A 24,036-nucleotide genomic window follows, 5' to 3' on the forward strand; every position below is an offset into this window, starting at 1 on the left:
CACGCTGACTCCACAGTTACACCCTCAACTCTGACATCATTTACATTCCACACGTGCTTTAATTGTCAGAACACACCACAAGATGTCAATCTGCAGAGCCTGGGCCTCCCCTGCCTTGCAAAGAGTGGAATTACTATAGTTATTTCCAAAGGATGCTTACCTCCACTCCCTAACAAAAATGAACTTGGATGAATAGAGTGTTTTATCCAAGTCTGTCAAATTGTAAATATGTTATTAAGAAATGCCATAAACATGTTTATATATAACATGGTTTTTAACATGTTATTTTAGAGAAAAATTTTTTAAAAGGTGGAGGAAGGGACATATTTATACTGAAAACAATTTTTGCAATCCTGTTTGCATTTGAGAGAAAAACTGTGGAAGCAATGATAAGGATCTATGCTAAGACTTCTGACTGCTATAAACCATAATTCCCAAAGAAGTTTATCCTGAAAGCCTATTCCCTCATTAACCAGAGGAAACTTATCGTGTCCCTGTGTCTTTGTGGAGAGCTTAGCTGAGGGACTCCAATCTCCTTGTGCAAATAGGAAGGAACTTGCTGGCAGAGGTCCTGGACACACTGGTTACAAGTCTGCAGCGGAAGAAGCTAGGAGAGAAACACCAAACCCATTGCAATAAGGTTGTGTGTGTGGCCCCCTCCCTATTAGTTCATTCTGTTAGCTTGTTCAAGGAAACATGTAAATACTGCACTAACCAGGTGTGCACCTGTGATTAGTACTGTGCACATTGCCTGCCCCTTGACATTCCAAACCTACGAGTTTTATCTTTAGACTTGAACACTCGAAATAAAACACTCCCCCTCATTCTGGTTAGCCCCAATTCTATCTTCCAGACTCAGCTCAGGCACAATGTGTACAAGGGGAGAAGGTTCGGGTCTCACCCACACTATGAAACTTCAATTATAGCATTACTGACAACAGCACAATCTGCTTAACAAAGGCTGATGGCCACAAATTCTGACAGTCAGAAACTGCCTGACTCACTGTGTCAGTGAAGATGTATGACAGCCTATTGGGAAGGACAAAGAGGTGGGGCTCCAGAGAGAGTTAACTGCCACAGCCTCTGCCAAGCTTGGTCTTTGGGGCTTACTGCAGAAACCTGGCTTATGGAAGACACCACACCACCAGGGAGGGTTGTGTAGGTGCCAGGGGACAATCATGGTTCTCTAGGGCCCTGTAGAAACTGGGTCTTGGTTTGGTCAGTATCTGGCAGTCATAGATAATGCCTGCCTTTCCAGTCAGTGTGGCCATGGGATTTCAAGTGTCTTATTTTGTGGCAGGATTTTTGTATGACTTTTTTTTTTTAATGGAAATTATTCCTGGGTTGCAGTAAACTTTATGAAGCCTCAGCAATGTGTTCATATTAGCCATCAGGAAGGTCTCCAACTAGGGCAGTGATGGCGGACCTATGACACCTCTGACACGTGAACTCATTTTTTTTTTTTTTTAGAAATTTTTTTAAATACCAATAAACACGGCATTATTTATTTATTTATTTATTTATTTATTAATATATTTTATTGATTCTCTACAGAGAGGAAGGGAGAGCGATAGAGAGTCAGAAACATCGATGAGAGAGAAACATAGACCAGCTGCCTCCTGCACACCTCCTACTAGGGACGTGCCCGCAACCAAGGCACATGCCCTTGACCGGAATCGAACCCGGGACCCTTGAGTCCGCAGGCCGACGCTCCATCCACTGAGCCAAACCGGTTTGGCACGAACTCATTTTTTTGGTTCATTTTTCTTTGTTAAATGGCATTTAAATATATAAAATAAATATCAAAAATATAAATCTTTGTTTTACTATGGTTGCAAATATCAAAAAATTTCTATATGTGACACGGCACCAGAGTTAAGTTAGTGTTTTTCAAAATGCTGACAGGCCGAGCTCAAAAGGTTCGCCATCACTGAACTAGAAATACCTGTACCTGCTTGCTCCTCCTCCCTGTCATCATTTAGCATTCTTGTCAAGTTGCTCAGCTTGGAGTTGTCTGTCAGGCACCAGTGTCCCATGGTTATAGCTGGAAGAGCAGAACTCTCCTGGTAATGCTCAGTTAATAGCTTGAGGAAAAGGTCTTCTTTCCTACTTCCTAGGTAATCAGTCTGGGGAGCGCATAGGCATCTCATTTCTATGTCTATGGGTATCTGGTCCAGGTAAAATTGGGACTTAGGTAAGATTCGCTTCGGGACATCTTTAATGTTTATTAGCTTCTAGCTAGTGTTGTAAGGCAAGTGCCAGAATTTGGAGATCTCAGTTCTTCTCATGGCTTTTTATTTGCCATGACTAATAAGCTTCCTAATAAATCCTTGCCAACGATATAGATATAGATATAGATATAGATATAGATATAGATATAGATATAGATATAGGTATAGATATATGAAATAAACTGCCTGACTCAGTTTGCATTTTTCAACCTTCTATACCTTAGCAGAGTGGCTGGTATACACAGAACAGACATATGGTTATAGGTTTCACACTTTAACTCTTTGGCCAACAAGACCACTAGTCATCACCAGGTATACACTTTAACTATTTTCTAAGGTCCCTATTTCTTTCTCAAATTCTTGACAAGAAAAATGACTAAAGAGTTATTCTTCAAAGAATCCTGTAATTGGTTCTTTTATTACTGTCATTAGAATTTCCATCCTTTAATTCATCTTGCACATAAACATGACACTATTTTTCTAAATTATCTATGACCTTGCATTCAAAATTCTTTAGAGGATTACCATTACCTGCAGATCAACTTCAAATTCTTTATCTTTCTAGAGAATAAAGATTTTCCGTATGTTGACCTCAACTGCCTTTCTGACACCGATGACAGCTATGACCACTCTCCTTAGAACTCTTAATTACCACTGTTTTAGTTCTTCTTTGCTGACCCTCAGATTGCTAAGAATCCATGAAAACCTTTTAATTTCAGCACCCTGGTCATGACAAAAAGAGTGTAGGACAATGACTGAGTTCTTTGCCAGGTTAATGAAATGCTTTTGTGATTTACCCTGGGCAAGTCTTTGACCTTTTTAGTTAAACATCTCAAGCCTGACTGTAATAACAGTGCTCTTTCCTCACAGGTCTGTCCTGAGTACTTATATTCTTTGACTGACTAGATACACTTCTCTGGGGTGGGACATTTTTTCTGAACAAATGAAACAACAGTGTGATATATGTAAATGTGGAAATGTGTTATTTTTCCTTCCCATGGCAAGAGCATATTTGCATGTATTTACATTTCTCTATATTAGGAAGTGAGTACCATGGAGAGCTGAATAGAATAAATAAAACACTTGTGGAGGTTGTTGTTGTTTTTCTGTACATGATTTTACTCTATTATGTCTGCTAAAAATTAAATTTTTTAAAGAGAAAAATAAAAAATATATTTATAGGCAAAATAACATAAAATCACAGTCTGTGTAAATAAATAACATGAATATTATAAAATCTACTGCAGGAGATTATGGTCTCCAAACCCCTCACACTGACAGGACATAAAAGTATTCTTAGGGGAAAGGTATTCCTTTTGAATTATGGGGTTCATTGTAAATGCAAAGATGTATGATTTGTGATTTTGAACATCGCAAATACCTAGCATAGCATCTTCAACACCATTGGTAGATAGTGCAAAATTAAAAAGTCAAAGAATGATTTATATCATATTCAGAAACAATTAGTTACTTGGACGTAGAGTTTGAAAGGTTATTATAATTTATTTTATACTAGAGGCCCGGTGCACAAAATTTGTGCACGGGGATTGTCTCACAGCCCAGCCTGCACCCTCTCCAATCTGGGACATCCCACTCACAATCCAGGACTGCTGGCTCCCAACCGCTCACCTATCTGCCACCCTGATCAACACCTAACTGCTCCCCTGCCAGCCTGATTGCCCCTAACTGCCCTCCCCTGCAGGCCTGGTTCCCCCCAACTGCCCTCCCCTGCAGGCCTGGTCCCTCCAACCACCGCCCCCCCCGCAGGCTTGGTCCCCCCCCAACTGCCCTCTCCTGCAGGCCTGTTCACCCCTCACTGCCCTCCTCTGCAGCCCATCTTGTGTCCACATGGGGGCGGCCATCTTGTGTGTTATAGTGATGGTCAATTTGCATATTACCTCTTATTATATAGGATAAATATTGTCCACAGAAGCTAAATGACTGGTTAGATAAATGAAAAATTTCAAATCTGCATGCTTTGTCTATCCTCCTCCAAAAACACCAGCTATTTTTAAAATCTGGCTAAAGATTCTTTCACATAGGAAGAATATACCGTATTCATGGATTGGTAAAATCAACATCATTAAAATGTCCAGACTTCCCAAACAATCTAAAGATTCAATGCAATCCCTATTAAAATACCAAAAGCATATTTCACAGAGCAAGAACAAATATTTATATGGAACCAAAAGAGACCCCAAATAGCCACAGCAATCTTGAGAAAGAAGAACAAAATTGGATGGATCACAATACCAGATATCAAGTTATACTACAAAGCCACTGTAATCAAAACAGCCTGGTACTGGCACAAGAGTAGGCATATAGATCAGTGGAACAGAACAGACAACCCAGAAATCGACCCAAGTCATTACATTCAATTAATATTTGACAGAGGAGGCAAGAGCACTCAATGGAGTCAAAACAGTCTCTTCAATAAATGGTGCTGGGAAAACAGGTATATGCAACAAAAAAAAAAAAAAAGAAAGAAAGAAACTAGACCACCAATTTACACCATACACAAGAATAAACTCAAAATGGATAAAAGACGTAAATGTAGGTCATGGAAGAACCATAAAAATCCTAGAAGAAACAACAGGTAGCAAAATCTCAGACGTTTCTTGTAGCAGTGTTTACACCAATACATTTCCTAGGGCAGGAGAAACAAAGGAGAAAATAAACAAATGGGACTTTATCAAAATAAAAAGCTTCTGCACAGTAAAAGAAACTATCATCAAAATGAAAAGGGAACCCACTGTATGGGAGAACAGATTTGTCAATGATTCATCTGATAAGTTAATTTCTAAAATATAAAAGGAACTAATACAACTTAACAGAAGGAAGTCAAACAATCCAATTAAAAAATGGGCAAAGGACCTAAATAGACACTTCTCCAAAGTGGACATACAAATGGCAACAGGCATGTGAAAATATGCTCAAAGTCACTGATCATCCGAGAGATGCAAATTATAATGACAATGAGGTATCATCTCACACCTGTCAGAGTGGCTATCATCAACAAATCAACAACTGACAAGCGCTAGGGAGGATGTGACAAAAAGGAACCCTAGCACACTGCTGGTGGGAATGCAGACTGGTGCAGCCACTATGGAAAACAGTATGAAGTTTCCTCAAAAAACTAAAAATGGAACTGCTATTTGACCCAGGGATCCCACTTCTAGGAATATATCCAAAGAATTCCAAAACACCAATCAGAAAGAATATGTGCACTTCTACGTTCACAGTAGCACAATTTATAGTAGCTAAATCAGGAAAGAGCCCAAGTGCCCATCAGTAGATGAGCTGATAAAAAAGATGTGGTATATTTACACCATAGAATACTATGCAGCTGCAAAAAAATCACAGGGAAGCAGGGTAGGGTGGTGGGTGGTGAGAAGATTAACCAGGGAACTTATATGTATACTAGAGGCCCGGCCTGGTGCACAAAATTTTGTACACTCGGGGGGGGGGGGGGTCCCTCAGTCCAACCTGCAACCTCTCACAGTCCAGGACCCCTCGGGAGATGTCCACCTGCTGGTTTAGGCTCACTCCCAAGGGCTCCCAGACTGCCAGCTTAGGCATGACTCCCCCAGGGAGCAGGCCTAAGCCACAGTAGGACATCCTTAGTGCTGCTGAGGAGGCGGGAGAGGCTCCCGCCACTGACACTGTGCTCGCAGTAGTCAGCCTGGCTTGTGGCCGAGCAGAGCTCCCCCTGTTGGAGCGCACTGACTACCAGGAGGCAGCTCCTGCATTGAGCGTCTGTTCCCTGGTGGTCAGTGCCTGTCCCAGTGACCAGTTGTCCCTGGTCTTTCTGCCATTAGGGTCAATTTGCATATTGCCCTTTTATTATATAGGATTGTTATATAGGATATACATAGCCCATGGACACAGACAATAGTTGAAGGCCTGAGGGGGTCAAAGGGGAAAAAAGGGGGGACAACTGTAATACACTAAAAATTAATTTTTAAAAATTCACATACATGATGCTCTACTGAAGTTAGATATTTAGAATGTTAAGAATGTTCACAGCACTAAACAATATTTTTCCCATTCTGTGGAAACTGGCTTATGAGGTACCAGGACATGGAACCTGTAGCCTCTTCCTTAGTCATTCCCACCACTGAGCCAGTGGAGAAGAGACAGATAATTTTCCAAACCTTTCTGCAAGCAGACTGGTTTTGGTAAGAGGTAATTGGTTCCAGAAGATTAGTATTTTTGCATGTGATCATTTTTAAATATCCTATCTTGCATCATCATGATTCATTTTTACCCAACAATATTTCTTGCTTTGCTTCAGCCAGAGTCTAAGTCTTTGCTACATATTCTTGCACAAAGTGATAAATGAAACTCTTGAACTCTTGGTCTCCATGTCTGGATGGATTTGATTCTGCTGTTTGAAGTAGTTTGAGGGCATTCTTTCCCCAGAGTTTAGGGGTATAAACTTTGTTCGTCTTTTTTATTTAACCAGTGGATAATCAGCAGCTATCAGACTGGCATAATGCAATCTCTAGTTTTTTACAATCTGAAGCAATATAAATAGTTTATGCTAATTACCCCCTTTCCATCTTCTGGGAGAACAGAGAACATTCTGATTGCAAATTTTGCACTTAGTTATTAACATTCTGGTTTCTAGATATGCACTGGACCATTTTAGAATGCTGAATGAGAATGTTAAAACTGTTACTACTGTTCTGGCTGGTATGACTCAGTGGTTGAAGCACTGGCACATGCACCAAAGGGTCTCAGGTTCACTTCCCACCAAGGCCATGTACTTTGGTTGCGGATTCAATCCTGGGCCCCAGTCAGGGCTAGAGTAGAAAGCAACCAATTGATGTGTCTCTCTCACATTGATGTTTCTCTCTCTTTCCACCCCCTCCCACCCACTCTCTCTAAAAATGAACGGAAAAAATATCCTTGGGTGAGAATGAACACACACACACACACACACACACACACACACACACACACAAGCAAAAAAAAACAAAACAAAACAAAAAACCCAAAACTGTTACTGCAGTGACATTGATTACCTAAAGCTTATTTCTTGCCATGAAGTAAGTTTGCCTCAGGTAATACATGTGTATAAAATAATTACCTCATCATCCTCAGGTTGACCTTAAAATTATAAGCAAATGTACTACATATTCATGAACACCACAGTCAACTGAGTGCAATCTAGGATTAAAATACCTGTTCAATAATAATTTCCTCTTTATGAAAAAATTTTCTTTCTTTATATGTGTGCTTTAAAAACACAATTTTTGGGGTCAGTTTTATAGGCATCTAAAATTTCTAATAGAAATGGATGGCAAAAGAGAATTAAAATTTAATCAGTCTATTTGAATTCAGATAGTCCCATTTTTTAAATTATCTTTTAAAAAATATATTTTATTGATTTTTTACAGAGAGGAAGGGAGAGGGATAGAGAGTTAGAAACATCGATGAGAGAGAAACATCGGTCAGCTGCCTCCTGCACACCCCGGGGATGTGCCCGCAACCAAGGTACATGCCCTTGACCGGAATCAAACCTGGGACCCTTCAGTCCGCAGGCCGACGCTCTATCCACTGAGCCAAACCGGTTAGGGCCAGATAGTCCCATTTCTAAAGTGCATCAAAATAACTTGATCCAGCTTTCCAGACTGGGAATTACATACATTCACATACATGTAGAGAGGGGAAGGTACATAGTATCTCGAGGAAAGAAGCTGGTACCATCTGATTTTTACTCTTTGCATCTTTTAGTGTGCCACCTGCTGTTCTGAATTGGCACTTTTACCATGGAATGCTAAGTTCAACTACTTGGAAAACAGGCGCCCATGGAAACAGAAAGACATCTTCTACCTCCAACTATTAAGACAGGAAAAAGATGGACAGTGAATGCTATAGGATTCTATCTTCTCTGATGTAAATGGAACTTTCTGAGATTACACACACACCCACACACACAAATGTCTTTCTATGTATATATTCTCTCCTCATGATCACTTAAATACCACTGAAAATATATTAATTTGATATGCAAACCCTCACGATAAACAGTAACATCATTCTAGCTCTTCAGTCGTGACTCAAACTATAAGTCAATCACACCTTTAAAATGTAGATACTATTAACACTGTGGATAATCATAATTACAGATGTAGGTATTTTAATATGTAATATGTGTCTTGCTAAGGGATACTCAAAATAAAGAGAACTTTTATAATCTACTCAGCATTTTCAGGATGTTTTATTATGTGTATTACTCAAGATATACTTTCCTCCTCCCTTTGCAATTTCTGTATCTTCGCAATGCAGTAACTCAAAATGAAAAGTCCTTTCACACAAGGTCAGCGTTCCTCTGCGGAGGAGCTCCACCCCAGCTATATCTGTAATTCTCTGCATTAATAAGAAATCTTATCTGGCAAGTGAGCCATCCAACTGAGATTCTTGGTAGCACATAATCTTACCCCCTGTCCCAGGGCATATAAAAGCATGCTTTTCCCCCAGCAGGGATGGCTTAGGCTGCCACAGCCTGTGAGGCAGTAAGCTTTTTATATTCTTCACAATATGTCCAGAGTCACTTCAAAGCACTGGCCTCATCTATTTTCTCATGCTGCACAGCACTATAAAAAAGATTGCTGGTTTCTAAGAAGAAGGGAAAACAGAGATGTGATTTCCCCTTTTGAAGGCAGCTCCAAAATGATCTAGGAAATAGCCTGCTAGTTCACATCAGGCCCAGAAATCTTTTTTTTCTCCTTGCTTCCTTGTCTGATACTTGGCTCCCATGGATGCATAAATGGATACGAGCTGGAATTTCGTTATTTTAAAAATCCACATTATTCAATTTTCTGAAATGAAAAATTAAAGGGGGAAATAGAGAAGGGTTCTCTATAAACAATCATTACAAAAACATGAATGTATTTGGAATAGGAGCATTAAAGCCTTTATAGACTGAAATTAATTATGCCATGGTTACCTGTACATCTGTCTCCTCTATTAGACTGGAGGCTATTTGCGGTCATGATCTTAGTCACCAAATCACCACATGATGATAGAGAAGAGGTACGATCTAAAAGTAAACTGACTGGAATAAGATCCCTAGAAGCTTCCACAGTATATCCAAGGGGAGGAAATCTGCCTTTGGAACTCTGAAGTGAACTGTGGACTCATCTTGGAGTAATACAGCCCTCAGACCTCTCTCAAAGCACACGATGCCTATCCCAGGATTAGAGAAGTTGGAGCACATCTCTTTTTTCTCTCCATCAAGGCACAGAGCCAACAGTGGTGAGCTGGATTGTACAACTCACCCCCCTGTTGGATCCCATTACTAAAAACATAGATACTACTCTCACTGGCTCCCTAAAATAGGGAAAGTTTAAACCTCTGCTAGCAAGCACTTCAACATGCAAGTTGTACTCCATTTACTTTAAGTTCCTAATATTAAAAGAATTCTTCTAAAAGGAAAATATATCCAAAAGAAACAATGCTATGGTAAGTCCATGAACTTTAGCCATAAACTGTAACAACCTTGCTTAAGAGATTTTTAAAAATATTGTCTAATTCTAAAACAATTATTCCATGAAATTTATTACAAGATCAAAAAATCACAATATATTGTATAAAATATATTTAATATATTTTCTCTTATCCTATATCTTATAAAAATATATTAAATATATAAATGCATTATATAAAATGTTACAGATCACAAGACTATGATCTGTATACAACAATAGTCAATATATGACTATTAATACCACCCCTATAACAGTTACATTTTCATTAAGGAATTTATATGTTGCAGGCACTGAGGCAAGCGCATTAAGTAATAACTTGCTGGTATATATAGGTTATTATTCTAATATATGAGAAAACTGAAGCTAGAATAACTTAAATAGCTTTCTACTGTGATAGAACTAGAAAGAGTGCCAGGCCTATCTCAAGTGCGTAAACATCTAACCTCTAATTACAATGTATTGGAAACTGATACTTTTAATAATAAACGTTCATTATTACAACTGGTAGAGACCACGAAGATGCTAAGCATCTGGACACATGTCACAGAAGAAGTGATATGACATCCAGAATGCTACTAAGAAGATCCCTTCAAAGAATCTATATGCCAGTTAAGGTTTGCCATGATGTCCTTTAGAATTTGCATTGATAATACTGGAAATAAATTTATTCATTGAACAAATATTTATTAAATAAATGAGATAAAAAAGTCAAACCAATACACATTTAAGAAAAAGGACATGAATTTTAGAGAGTAAAGGGGGCAAACAAAATGCTAATCAAATAACCCAGGTAGAAATATAAAGTTCTGAACTAAAATAGTATCAATAAAACTAGAAAGAACAAAGTGGGCATAAGAGATACCTGTAACCAACTTATAAGGGATGGTACAGCAAAATAAGGTTTCCGTTAGGTTTCTGCTAGGTGGATGGATGGCAGTGCCGAAGAACGACATAGAAAATGAAGAATGAGAAAATGAGATTTTGTGAGAAAGATGGTGAATCTTGTTTCAGACAGTGAAATGAAATTCCTCTGGCCTGCCAGTTAGAGGTAGAAATATGACTTCGGAGTTTCAGATGAGAGGTATAAATTAGGGAGTTAATGACACAGACTGTAACTGAAGCCCAGGGAAACAAGATGAAAGGCAGGTATGACAGAAGATAAAAGTGAGGATGGAGACCACTGGAGTTTGATAGGTAAGGAGGGGATGCAGGATAAACAGGGTTACTTCTTCTACAGTCAATACTGATAAACCATGGCTAGTGCTAGTTTATCTTTGATCAAGTCCTACTATTCTTTGCTCTCTTGGGAAACTAAGAAGGTTGAGAGTGTCTGGGTTGTAACCACAGTTCACACATCATCAAGCATAAATGTGCAGCAGAGACTCACAATTTGAAACTTTGTGAGGATACACTTTAAAGTGAGAGAGTTTATAAAACAGTATTTTGATTTGCTTAAGTGCTAAAGAAGTACTTGCCCTTTTATTTTATACTAGAGGTCCAATGCACGAAAATCATGCACTGGTAGGGTCCCTAGGGCTGCTGGCCGCAGGCCAGGTACTCCCTCCCTTCCCCTGGCCGGCCCTGCCCCCTAGTCGAACACCAGGACAAACTCCTGTTGAGGGAACAATTTGCATGCTACACTTTTTTTATGTAGGATTATTATGAATCATGTCACAAAAAGATTACATCATTCTATAGTTACAGCATATGTGAACCAGTGAACATAAGTTTTAAGTAAACTTTTTATTTGGGGATAACTTTAGATGTAGTAAAAAGTTGCAAAGATAGTACACAGATAGCACCAGTTTCCACCAATGTCAACAGCTTAAATAACTATGGTATACTTGTTAGAGCTAAGACAGTGGAGCCACAGCAATCAGACAAGAAAAAGAAATAAAAGGCATCCAAATTGGAGAGGAAGAAGTAAAACTATCATCATTTGCAGATGATATACTACATGTGAAGAACCCCAAGAAATTCCACAAAAAAAAACTATTAGAACTTACAAATGAATTCAGTAAAGCAGCAGGATACAAAATTAACAGTCAGAAATTGATTGCATTTTTATATACTAACTAGAGGTGCAGTGCACGGTACTCGTGCACTGGTGGGGGCATGACCTGCAGGGATCAACCAGCTGTGGGAGCACAGCTCATCCCAGTCAGTCGAGCGGCTGCTCCTACTGCAGAGAGCAGCGCTCCCACTGTGGGAGCGCACTGACCACCAATGGCAGCTTCTGAGTTGAGCATCTGACCCCTGGTGGTCAGTGCGCAACATAGGAACTGGTAGACCAGTCGTTCAGGTCATTCCGCTGTTCAGTCGTTGGGCTTTTATTATATAGGATAAGGAACTTTCAGAAAAAGAAACTAAGAAAACAATCTCGGGAGGGGGGAAGGGGGAGAAATGGGAGACATCTGTAATACTATCAACTATATATACATTGAGTGGCCAGATTATTATGACCAGCCGGATTATTATGACCACCATATCAGTACTTCACTGACACTTCCAAAAATACTGAATACTGAAAACTTCCTAAGCAAATACTCTCAAGGTTTTATTATTATTATTATTTGCATAACTAATTCACTTCATTGTACTGAGTGGCCAGATTATTATGACCACCTGACATTTGTAGGCAAATTAGCCATACACTGCATCATATGGGATATAGAAGTCGAAGGCCTGTTCGAACACCTTTGCTGTCTGCAGTTACCAAGATAAAACGTCTCCAATTCGCACAGGAACACAAGGATTGGACAGTCAGGCATTGAAAAAAAGTCACGTGGTCCGATGAATCACATTTCCAGTTGCATCATGCAGATGGCAGAGTGAGAATTTGGCGGAAACAGCATGAAAGCATGCACCACACATGCATGAGTACAACCCTTCAAGCTGGTGGGGACAGTGTTATGGTTTGGGGCATGTTTTCCTGGCATGATTTGGGCCCTTTAATTCGTGTGGAACAACGTCTGAATAGCACAACATACCTAAGTATCGTTGCTGATCAGGTTCATCCTATCATGTTGATGGCATATCCCAATAGAGATGGCTTCTTCCAACAAGACAATGTGCCATGCCATGGTGCTTGCATTGTGCAGGAGTGGTTTCAAGAACATGAGGGAGACTTTACCTTGCTTAGGTGGCCCCCACAATTACCACATCTCAATTGAATTGAGCATTTGTGGGATGAAGTTAAAAGAGCCATCAAGCAGCTGGTTCCATGGAACTGGACAGTGCTATTCATCAGGCATGGTGTCAGATTCCTCACATCACCTTTCAATATCTCGTGGAGTCAATGCCAAGAAGAATTGCCGCGGTATTGAAGGCAAAAGGTAGCCCAATGAAGTACCGATGGGGTGGTCATAATAATCTGGCCACTCACGTTCAAATATATCCCACATTCAAAGGCTGTAAAATCACGTTGTTTAACCATATCTTTAGAAAAAAATCACTTCTGTCATGGTAAACAACCTGCTTCCCTATTTATAATGGTCTGACCTTCTAGCAACTTCAGCGTGAAATTATAGCTAATTTGCCTACAAACTTCAGGTGGTCATAATAATCTGGCCACTCAGTGTGTGTGTGTGTGTGTGTGTGTGTGTGTGTATATATATATATATATATATTTAAAGAATCTCATTTATAGTTGCATCAAAAAGAATAAAATACCTAAACAAATGGTCAGGTATTTTGTAGAATGACCTTCAATTAGGTTTCCTAACTTTTTATGATTAAATTGGAATTATGGGTGAAGGGAAGAACTCTAAAAGTGCCCTTTCCACCCTATCTATCCTATCTAATAATAGCCAAGCATGGTAATTAACCATACCTCCGACACACTTCCCATTGGCTAATCAGGGTGATATGCAAATTAACTGACAACCAAGATGGCGGCCGGCAGCCAGGCAGCTGAAGCAAACAGGAGGCTTGCGTGCTCCAGTGATGGAGGAAGCCAAGGTTCCCCGCTTGCCGCTGCTGGCCTTTGAGCTGCACTCTAAGAAATAATGTTGCAAGTATAGAAGCTAAAACAAACCCCAGAAACCTGCTTTCAGCCAGCTGGGCCTCAGAGCTGGAGTTGCAACAGTCTTTCAATTATAGAAGCCAAACAAACCTAGATACCTGCTTTCAGCAGCCGAGGTCTCAGAGTTGGAGCCAAGCCTCAGAGCTAAAGCCGGCTCTCAGCTCCAGTGACAGCCATAGAAGGTAAATAAATCCCAGAATAAAAAAAAAGAAAAAGGAAAAAAAGGAGAGGTTGGGAGCTTCAGCCACCCGCCAGCCTGAAAATGGCCCTCAGCCCCTCACCCAGACTGGCCAGGCACACCAGTGGGGACCCCCATCCTCAAGGGGGAGCGACCAGCTGCAAACAGCCATCATCCCCTCATCTAGGCTGGCCAGGCACCCAAGAGGGACCCCCACCCTGATCTGGGACACCCTTCAGGGCAAACCAGCCAGACCCCACCTGTGCACCAGGCCTCTATCCTATATAGTAACAGGCTAATATGAAAACTGACCCTAACAGCAGAAGGGCTGGGAATGACTGGTCACTATGACACACACTGACCACCAGGGGGCAGACGCTCAATGCAGGAGCTGCCCTCTGGTGGTCAGGGCGCACTCACATGGGAGGATCTCTGCTCAGCTACAAGCCAGGCTGATGGTTGCCAGAACAGCGGTGGTGGTGGGAGCCTCTCCTGCCTCCTCAGCAGTGTTAAGGATGTCCAACTGCAGTTTAGGCCTGCTCCCTCCTGGCAAGTGGACATCCCCCGAGGGCAGCCGGGCTACCAGAGGGATGTCTGATTGCCATCTTAGGCCCAATCCCCCCAGGGAGCGGGCCTAAGCCAGCAGGTGGTCATCCCCCGAGGGGTCCCAGACTGCGAGAGGGCACAGGCCGAGCTGAGGGGGCCCCCCCTCCCGAGTGCACAAATTTTGTGCACCGGGCCTCTAGTATATATATAAAAGCCTAAGCAACCCATCAAGCAGCCATCTGACCAGTAGTAGGATGCACAATGACCACCAGGGGGCAGATGCTTAACACAGGAGCTGCCAAACTGCAGTGACTTGGCAGCTGCAGTTCTCGGGTGATGCATCCGGAACCAGAGAGAAGGGAGCCCGATTCTGGGGTGTGTCACCCGAGGACTGCCTTCTTACAACCTGGGAACTCCTCAGGGGATGTTAGAGAGCCAGTTTCAGCCCGATCCCCGCAGGCCAGCTTGCGGGACCCCATGGGTGCACGAATCTGTGCACTGGGCCTCTAGAATCTATATAGAGGGGTATGTTATCAACATGAATTATCACTAATGATGTTCATTCTGATTACTTGATGTGAGTGGTATCTACTGGGTTTCTCTACTGTAAAGTATTTTTCCCTTTCCAGAACACGTTTCCACACACAATAGAAGTATTACATTTTGCTTCAGATGAGATTGGAACCTTGCTGTAGATATCAGCTCATCAGAGCAAGCTGTAAAGAAACCAGTGTACTGTCAGTTGGGCACTAAACTTATCAAGGTGATCACTTTGTAAGTTATATAAATGTCTAAACACTATGTTGTACACTGAAATTAATATGTCAACTGTAATGGAAATATTTTTTGATTTTTTTTAAAGACACCAGAGCACCTTGGAAGATACCGCTTAGGGCACAATCGTGGCTCCTCCTGCAACCTTTTGAATCAAATCTTATACTAATGAGTAATTAGTCCAATCAAAGTCAGACATAAATTTAATTTTTAAGTGAGGTGCAACAGATATTTACAGAGGCATAAATCAAAGCCATTACAAAATTATAATGTAGTTAAGCCCAATATTAATAATTAGTGGATATAAATAAATATTCTAAAACTCATAGTATTTATAGATATGTAAATGTACTGTATCTGAGAAATACCATGTATGAATCAAATAGAAAAACTAATATTCCTTACCAAAATGCTAACAGTCAATAGCTGAGAACTCCAATTCAGATATAAATACACAGAACCTATCTAATATATATAAATCACAATTCAGTATTTGCTCAGGCCATTAAGAGAATAGAAGAGGACAAAGGGGGATAATGGTGGTGGAAAGAGACTTAACTTTGGGTGGTGAGCACACGATGTAGTGTGCAGATGATGCATCATAGAATTTTACACTTGAAACCTCTATGGTTTTATTAACCAATGTCACCCCAATAAATTCAATAAAAAGTGTTAATCTCATTTAAAAACATTCAAAAAAGAATTAAATGTTACATATAGTCTTTTTTAGTATTTAATTTGTCATTAATACTGTGTATGTATATAAATAAAATTCAGGCATTTGTTCTTATTCAGAGTACTAATTTAGCATCCTGCATCACTTAATTAAACATTGCTTGAAAAAATAAACATGGAATAAAAGGGCTAAATTGTATTGAAGTTTTAGTAAATAAAACTAGAATGAGTAAATAAAACTAAAAATTATAAAACATATTTTGAAAACAATGGCAACTTTTCTGTTCAAATTTTGTCTACTATGAAGTCTGTGTTTAAAATATCAGAAATACAAGTGTCTAATCCTATTGCATATAATACTATGAAATACCCTAAAGACATTATTATTTTTAACCTGTCTTATAACCTAGATTTATTTCTGCTTTATCCTAAACAATGTACACCTTACATTTTTAAAAACTTGGAGAAATAACTTTTAATTTTTCCCCTGAACCCCAGGGTTTAGATCTTGGGTGTGTATCACAGCATTAGAAAACATATGTGCTTCTTGAAGAGCCAGTTGTCAGTCATATCAGATGGCATCCTGAGAATGTATCGCTCACAACTCAGTTACAGATAAACAGCATGAGGTACATGGAAGCAAAGAATTACAAAGTCAGACGTGTCGAACTTTCTGCAGAAGAATAAAAATTGGGGGTGAGCAGGTTTAAAATAAATAAATAATATAATTTAGGGAAATCTTTCTTTTTAATCAATGTGTGCTAGAGAATAAACGCCTTTAGGATGAGGGCAGATCCTAATCCAAATTGTATAAAGTTCTACCATGTTACACTGCATTAAATACTACTTAATTCAACTGACTTGTATTATAATTAACATTTTAAAAAATATGCTAATAAGATCAGATATTACTATAAAATATAGACACTTTGACCACAAATTCATATTTAAAACTTCAGTGGAAAAGCATAAGTGCATGGTAATCTGATCGGATTTATTACGTGGGTAAGGGTAAAGGATATTTGGAAATAGTTTAAAAAGCCCTCATGATGATCTCAGCTGAGGGTAGAGGATGTGTGGAGAGGAACCTGGTATTTTTTCCCTTTCTACTCTTTCTAACCGTGCTTTTCTCCTGCTACTACATGAAATGAATTGCAACCTTGTACTTCCAGGTTAAATGTTAACTCGGGGGGAAGCTCAAGATGCTCTATTTGGTCAGATTTAATACAACCACCTCTTTCAGTCTGATTGAGAGCTATCTGGGAAGGTTTTCACTATGAGTGTACAGCCTTCAGTTTATCTAACTATGCTTTTTAAAGCAGCAAAGTAACCACACTGCTCATTCTCCACCTTTAAACCCTTCAGACACCTGCTGCTGGCTCACTGCAGTGCTATCCATCCTCTGTACATGGCGTACTCCCTGAACATGCCTCCCTGTGGCCATCTAACTGCTATTCCTTTATTCCATCTCAGCTTTTCTCAAAAGCCTTTCCCCAACTGTATCTCACTCTCCTCTCCTGCATGTTCCCATGGCACTAACACGGACCCCACATGCCCAGAGCTCCTCTTATATGCCAAGTGCTGCTGTTCAGTCACAAACCAGACAGACCTGACACCAGCTTCAAGGTCCGTATCATTTAGCTGGGAAGAAAGGCTTAAAGAATAAATCAGAAATAATTAACAAAATCACTAGAAGAGTCCAGAGTGCCTTAAAAGGAACAAAGGGGGGCACAGAACTGTAGAATAGAACTTAACCTAGGGGGATGGTGAAGGAAAGTCCTCCTTAAGTGCGTCAAGTACACTGCCATCATGGTGTAGGCCAAGACAAGGAAAAATACAAAAAATATTCATGGCCCTGGCTGGGTAGCTCAGTTGGTTAGAGTGTCATCCCAACATGCCAAGTTTGAGGGTTTGATCCCCAGCCAGGGCACATACAAGAGTCAACCAATAAAAGTATACTAGTAAATAAGTGGACCAACAAATTTCTCTCTCTCTCTCTCCCTCCTTCCCCTTCTCTCTCTTTTTCTCATTCCTTCCCCTCCATTCCCCTCTCCCTCCCTCCCAAATCAATTTTAAAAATTCAAAAATCCTAAGCATGAGGACAACATATGCAAAAACACGTCACAGTGGGGGAGAGGGAGAAAGAAAGAATATGTAATATTTTAGCAACAAAGAAAAAGAGTTGTACAAGATGAGGCTGGAGAACACCCTGACCCAGAGCATGCCAGAGGTCTATGGACGCCAAGAGGCACACTGCTCATTTCCCCCAGAAAGAACTTGATGTTGGGCTGTGAGCAAGACAGTGGGCTATGAGCAGGACAGTGGGTTGGTTGTGAGCAGGGCAGTTGGCTAAGACTTTTAGGATGCTGCACGACATGCCACCAAGGCCAAGCTCCTCCAGGGCAGCCTCCAGTCCCTGGCTAAGCATAGTGGAGCTGGCCCCTTCTCTACAGTGCAGGAGTCCTCTTGGAGGTCCTCCTGCTTCAGTCCTCCCACCGGATTGGCCAAGACTTTGTCAGATTTGTTTAGCAGATCATATAGATCTGATTACAGTCTTCGCCAGTTTGAGGCGCTCTCTGGAGTTTGGTCTTATTCAGTGTGAGATATGCTTATTTGTTTTGATAGTCTTTGAGTGAACGCTGTACTATGGATACTATCAATTAGACACAACAAATGAGACTCACATAATTGCATACCCAGCTTTCAACAACTTTGTAGCTCTGGGGAAATTGAAACAGTTGTGAAGATTTTTTCCCTAAGAAATTCAAAAGATCAGCTATGTCTGGATGAAGCAGATAACTCTCAATGGGCTGTGTTCAGTTTTCATTAAACAAATATTTAATTATAACAATTAATTGCTGGAAACAGCACAATACATTTGGTATAGTTTAAGCTACAACGGAGATGAGAATGTTGGCTCAATTACTTCTGTTGAGTTCCCACAGTGAACAACTTGCCATTTAACACAGTTAACAAGCCTTTTCTCCAAAAGAAGAAAAGGATCCACTGCCTCAAATTAGTATATATATATTTGATAAACTTTTGCAAGGGAGTAAGTTTCCATTAGGGATGCCTCTCCAACACCTACCCTGTCTTGCCCACGTGTATCAGCAAGGTAGTCTGATTACGTGAACATGGATGGATCCCACTCCCTGCTCCAGCCTGAGACAACCAGGATATTCATCCTCCTTTGCCAAAACCAAGAGTGACCTAATGGAAGTCTCTGCCTCTTAATCCCCCTGGATGTGAAGGGGTAAACTGCTGCTAGTGGCAGCTACTGGAGACACTCAAGGAAATCAGACTAAAGACAAAGCCTGCACAGCGAAGCCAAGATCTTCAAAGAAGCAGACCTGAGCTGTCTGAAGGCTTCCCTTTCCTACCTGATCACTGAAGCCAGGGTGAAATGCATCTCCTGTTACTCATACTCTCAAAAGTGTTCTGCCCTGGCTGGTGTGGCTAAGTGACTGAGCATGGTTCCATTTACCAGCAGGTTGCTGGTTCAATTCTCGGTAAAGGCATATGCCTGAATTTCAGGAACAACCCGCAGTGAGGGACATGCTGAAGGCACCAGATCGATGTTTCACTCTCACATCCATGTTTCTCTCTGCCTCTCCCTTCCTCTCTCTGTAAAAATCAATAAAGTAGCCTTTAAAATAATAGTAAAGTTATTTCTTTTTAAAAAATATATTTTTATTGATTTCAGAGAGGAAAGCAAAGGGAGAGCGAGATAGAACCATCAACGATGAGAGAGAATTATTGATTGGCTGCCTCCTGCACCCCTCACTGGGGATCGATCGAACCCGCAACGGGGCATGTGCCCTGACCGGGAATCAAACCATGACCTACTGGCTCATAGGTCAATGCTCAACCACTGAGGCAAGCCAGCTGGGCTAAAGTTACTTCTTTTTTTAAAAAGTGTTCTAACACCCAAGGGTGCTTTCCTAGTTTTCTTAGTTTAAAATTACACATTTGATCATGAATCTCAGTTTACTTGACAAAAAAAATGACAGTCAATTGTTACTGAATGCATGAGGCTCAGTTTCTTGATCCTCACTAAACACAGACTTAAAATTTTTTTGCATACCATTTCAACAAGTACCAAAAAATATTGTAAAATATAATAAAATATAAACATGTGTATTAGCTAATTAGTGGGATTAACACTTGCTGCTAGGTAAAAGTCATGATTGAATACTTAAATATCCACAAATAAAAAGCAGCAGACTCTTTTCTGATTAAAAAAAGTTGCTATTCAATTTGTTTATGTGAGAGTTTGCAATGATGACCTGTGGGCCAAATCTATGCTACATTTGTTTGCTTTGCTGACAAATATTTAAACACACATAACATATATAAACAAAGAAAACATATAGCTCTGTATGGCAACAAGCAACCAGAGGTGAAAAGCAGCTTCTCACTTCAGGCTAAAAATGAGCAGCCAATTTTTTGTTGCTTTTCTTTTAGTTTATCTTTATTATTGAAAATATTACAGATGTCCCCTTTTTTTCCCCCACTGAGCCCCTCCACCCCACATCCCCTGCCCGCTCCTCCTCCTGCCTTTACCGCACTATTGTCTGTCCATGGGTTATGCATATATGCATATAAGTTCTTTGGTTAATCTCTTCCCCTCTTCGCGCCCCCCCCTCCCCCCCGCCACACACACATTCCCTGAGATTCATCAGTCTGCTCCATGCTTCCATGTCTCTGGATCTATTTTATTCATCAGTTTATTTTGTTTACTAGATTCCACTTGAGTGAGATCATGTGATACGTAACTTGCTCTGACTAGCTTATTTCACTTAGCATAATGCTCTCCAGGTCCCTCCATACTGTCTCAAAGGGTAATATATCCTTCTTTTTTACAGCCACATAGTATTCCATGGTGTAAATGTACCACAGCTTTTTTATCCACTCATCTGCTGGTGGGCACTTTGGCTATTTCCAGATCTTAGCTAGTGTAAATTGCACTGCTATGAACATAGGGGTGCATATATTCTTTCTGATTGGTGTTTTGGGGTTCTTTGGATATACTCCTAGAAGTGGGATCACTGGGACAAATGGCAGTTCCATATTTAATTTTCTGAGGAAACTCCATACTGTTTTCAATCGTGGCTACACCAGTCTGCATTCCCACCAGCAGTGTGCTGGGGTTTCCTCTTCTCCACATCCTCTCCAGCACTTGTTGTTGATTTATTGATGATAGCCCTTCTGACAGGTGTGAGGTGATACCTCATTTCAGCAGCAAGTTTTGATTACTTTGTACAAGGTCCCCTTCACCCATTCTGAGACCTCACCACTATGAGGTGATTGATTATGTAACCTCTGATGTAAGAGTACAGATTTATTCCATATACTGAAAAAACCTGACAGAGAATTCAAAATCCGGCACCAAAGTAAATAATGATTTCTTATTTTAGAAAGCAAATAAGGTTTTAGATGAGTGAAAACTTTCAATAGAATCTTTCACATCCTTTTACCACCAAGTAGGCATATCATACCTGGAGGTCTTTTTCTTCTATCTTCTTCTGCAGCACTTGAAGGCACTTGGTGAAGTCAGTATGGTCCTGGTCAGGAGTTGAAATGAGCTCACATCCCTATGTGTTAACAGAAGACAAAAAGTGAATAAGTAACGATGTCAACCTTATGAACACCATCAAGACTATAAAAGTAACGATAAGGTATAACAGAGACATTCTATTATGTCTGTATTACATCCCGATCATTAGAATCATTGCCCTGTTATCTTCTTTATTTCACATAATAGGACATCTCAGAATAGCAAAATAAAGGTCTGATTGTGAAAATCATTTTACCAAGGAAAGGTACAGATTAGATTACATTAATGGTCTTTAAAATTCACTGCAGCAATGAAAGATGAATGTAAGAACTCTGCTACAAGACTTATAAAATATATTCACAGGGAAATAAACTTAAGTTAAAACTATTGCTAAGAAACTTAAAATTCTTTGAGTAGACCTCCTACATTTACTTACATGAATGGAAAAAGTAATATTAATATAATGATATTACATTTTAAGTAAAATCAAGGGAGAAGTCCTATAAAACTCATTTTCTGCACCCACTTTCCTATGTAAAAAGCAGCATGAAGAGATTTGCCCGTGTGAATATGTTTCCTGGGTTATCTTCTGGACATAATGAAGTGAAGTTATAAGTTCTTTGCCTCTTGTCCAACAGATACCTCACCTAGTAAAAACCACTGAAATCTTTTCATAAATATAAAGCCACAAGAGTGACAGCTTGTTGACATCATTGAATGTAGATGACTAAAGGAAAGATATTTTTGAAATGACACATTTTCCTCCAATGTCTTATAGGGGGAAAGGTATGTAAAACCAGAGGGCAATGGGACTTCAGACTTCTTGATTCAGGAATAAAACAATTTGAGGCCTCTGAAAAACAGTTGAGTAAGGGAAAGTTAAATAGATCTACTATATGACGGTACCATTCAAACAGTTTTCAAGGATACAAAATACCTATACTATCTCTTAAATTATTCTAAGAGCCATTCTCAGTCAATTTAAAGATTCTTCTTTAACTTCAAGGTTTCTTTAAATGTGGCAAGCTCAACCTATGCTTTTTTCATTTATGACTGCCCTACCATGTGGTGACCAATGAAAAAATTACTTTCTCATCATTTAGAAACTTATTAGGTTTTAGAAAATGCATATGTCATCTTTAAAAGATCATCGACATGTACTTTCCTGACCCTAAAAGAACACTGAGCCTGGCTGGTTTGGCTCAATGGTTGAGTGTCGACCTATGAACCAGGAGGTCCCGTTTTGATTCCCGGTCAGGGCACACGCCTAAGTTGTAGGCTTGATGCCCAGTGTGGGGCGTACAGGAGGCAGCTGATCAATAATTCTCTCTCATCATTTATGTTTCTCTCTCTCTCTCTCTCCCTCTCCTTTCCTCTCTGAAAGCAATAAAGGTATATATTTTTTTAAATAACACTAAAATTACTAAGCAAGGGCATAAACAACTGGATTGGTCTGAGGCTAACACTCGTATAAAGGAAGATATAAGGCGACACCAAAGCATACAGGAATATGATCAGGGCTGAGGGCACTGGATTGTCACCAAAGCAAAAATCGCTTTTCTGCAAGTTCCCTGAGGACAAGAATTATGTTTCATTCATTATTGTTTAACTGCCTGGCACCAGTTTGCTACATAGTACATATTCAATAAATGTTTAAATATTCTTGAGGAAAAAAAATGTATGCTAGCAAAGGGACAGGAGAAGGTGGCATCTTATTGCTAAATATAGCGTATGCCACAATGGAAAAGTTCTCTTAAATGCTGACAATAGAAACCATTACTACAGTAAAAGGAAACAAAATTAAAAAAGCAAATAGAAATAGCAAAATAAGAGATGATTAGCAGATGGTTGTCTACCTTAAAGTTATCTTCACAGAATCAACAATATTCACAAGAAAACTTATAGCTAAAGAGAACCCAAAAAATAATCTTTCTAATGCCATTATAACATTATGGAGACTAAGAAAATAAAAACAAAATAAGAGATTTAAACTGACTTGTTAACCATTGGACAACAAAGTAAGCAGCAGTATTGATGTCACATTTATAAATCCTTTTTTTTTTTTAATCCTATGAAATGGGAACAAATTCCTAGAAATCTAATAGAAAAAGGTCATATAACATCTCTAGAGTTGGTTCTGCAGGAATGGTATTATAAATAAAACTGCTTGAAATATATGAGCAAGGCTTCAATAACATCTTACTTTATTTCAACAATTTAAGATGGACACACAGAAAAGTTTAAGTCAGGACACAGAGAAGATTACCAGTACTGAATAGTTAGTTAGATTATAAACCAAGAACCTCTAGAAACTCTACTTGGGGTATTTATCAGCCATCCACAGCTTCTTGGAATTTCATGAGTTTAAATGATTCTAATCTTTTTTTTTTTAATATATTTTATTGATTTTTTACAGAGAGAAAGGGAGAGAGATAGAGAGTTAGAAACATCGATGAGAGAGAAACATCGATCAGCTGCCTCCTGCACATCTCCCACTGGGGATATGCCCGCAACCCAGGTACATGCCCTTGACCGGAATCGAACCTGGGACCTCT

General features: G+C 39.8%; 1 protein-coding gene across 1 annotated transcript in view; it reads right to left on the minus strand.

The window, feature by feature from the left end:
* The window catches only part of TPK1 (thiamin pyrophosphokinase 1), a 286,110-nt gene that overhangs the window by 121,630 nt on the left and 140,444 nt on the right, over positions 1 to 24,036 (minus strand). Inside the window, exon 5 of the mRNA XM_081102719.1 lies at positions 21,423 to 21,518. Within this exon, the coding sequence (XP_080958845.1) occupies positions 21,423 to 21,518 (96 nt within the window). The remainder of the gene's footprint in view (positions 1 to 21,422; positions 21,519 to 24,036) is intronic.

The sequence above is a fragment of the Myotis nattereri genome, assembly GCF_964212035.1.
Source record: "Myotis nattereri genome assembly, chromosome: 11".
Taxonomy (NCBI): Eukaryota; Metazoa; Chordata; class Mammalia; order Chiroptera; family Vespertilionidae; genus Myotis; species Myotis nattereri.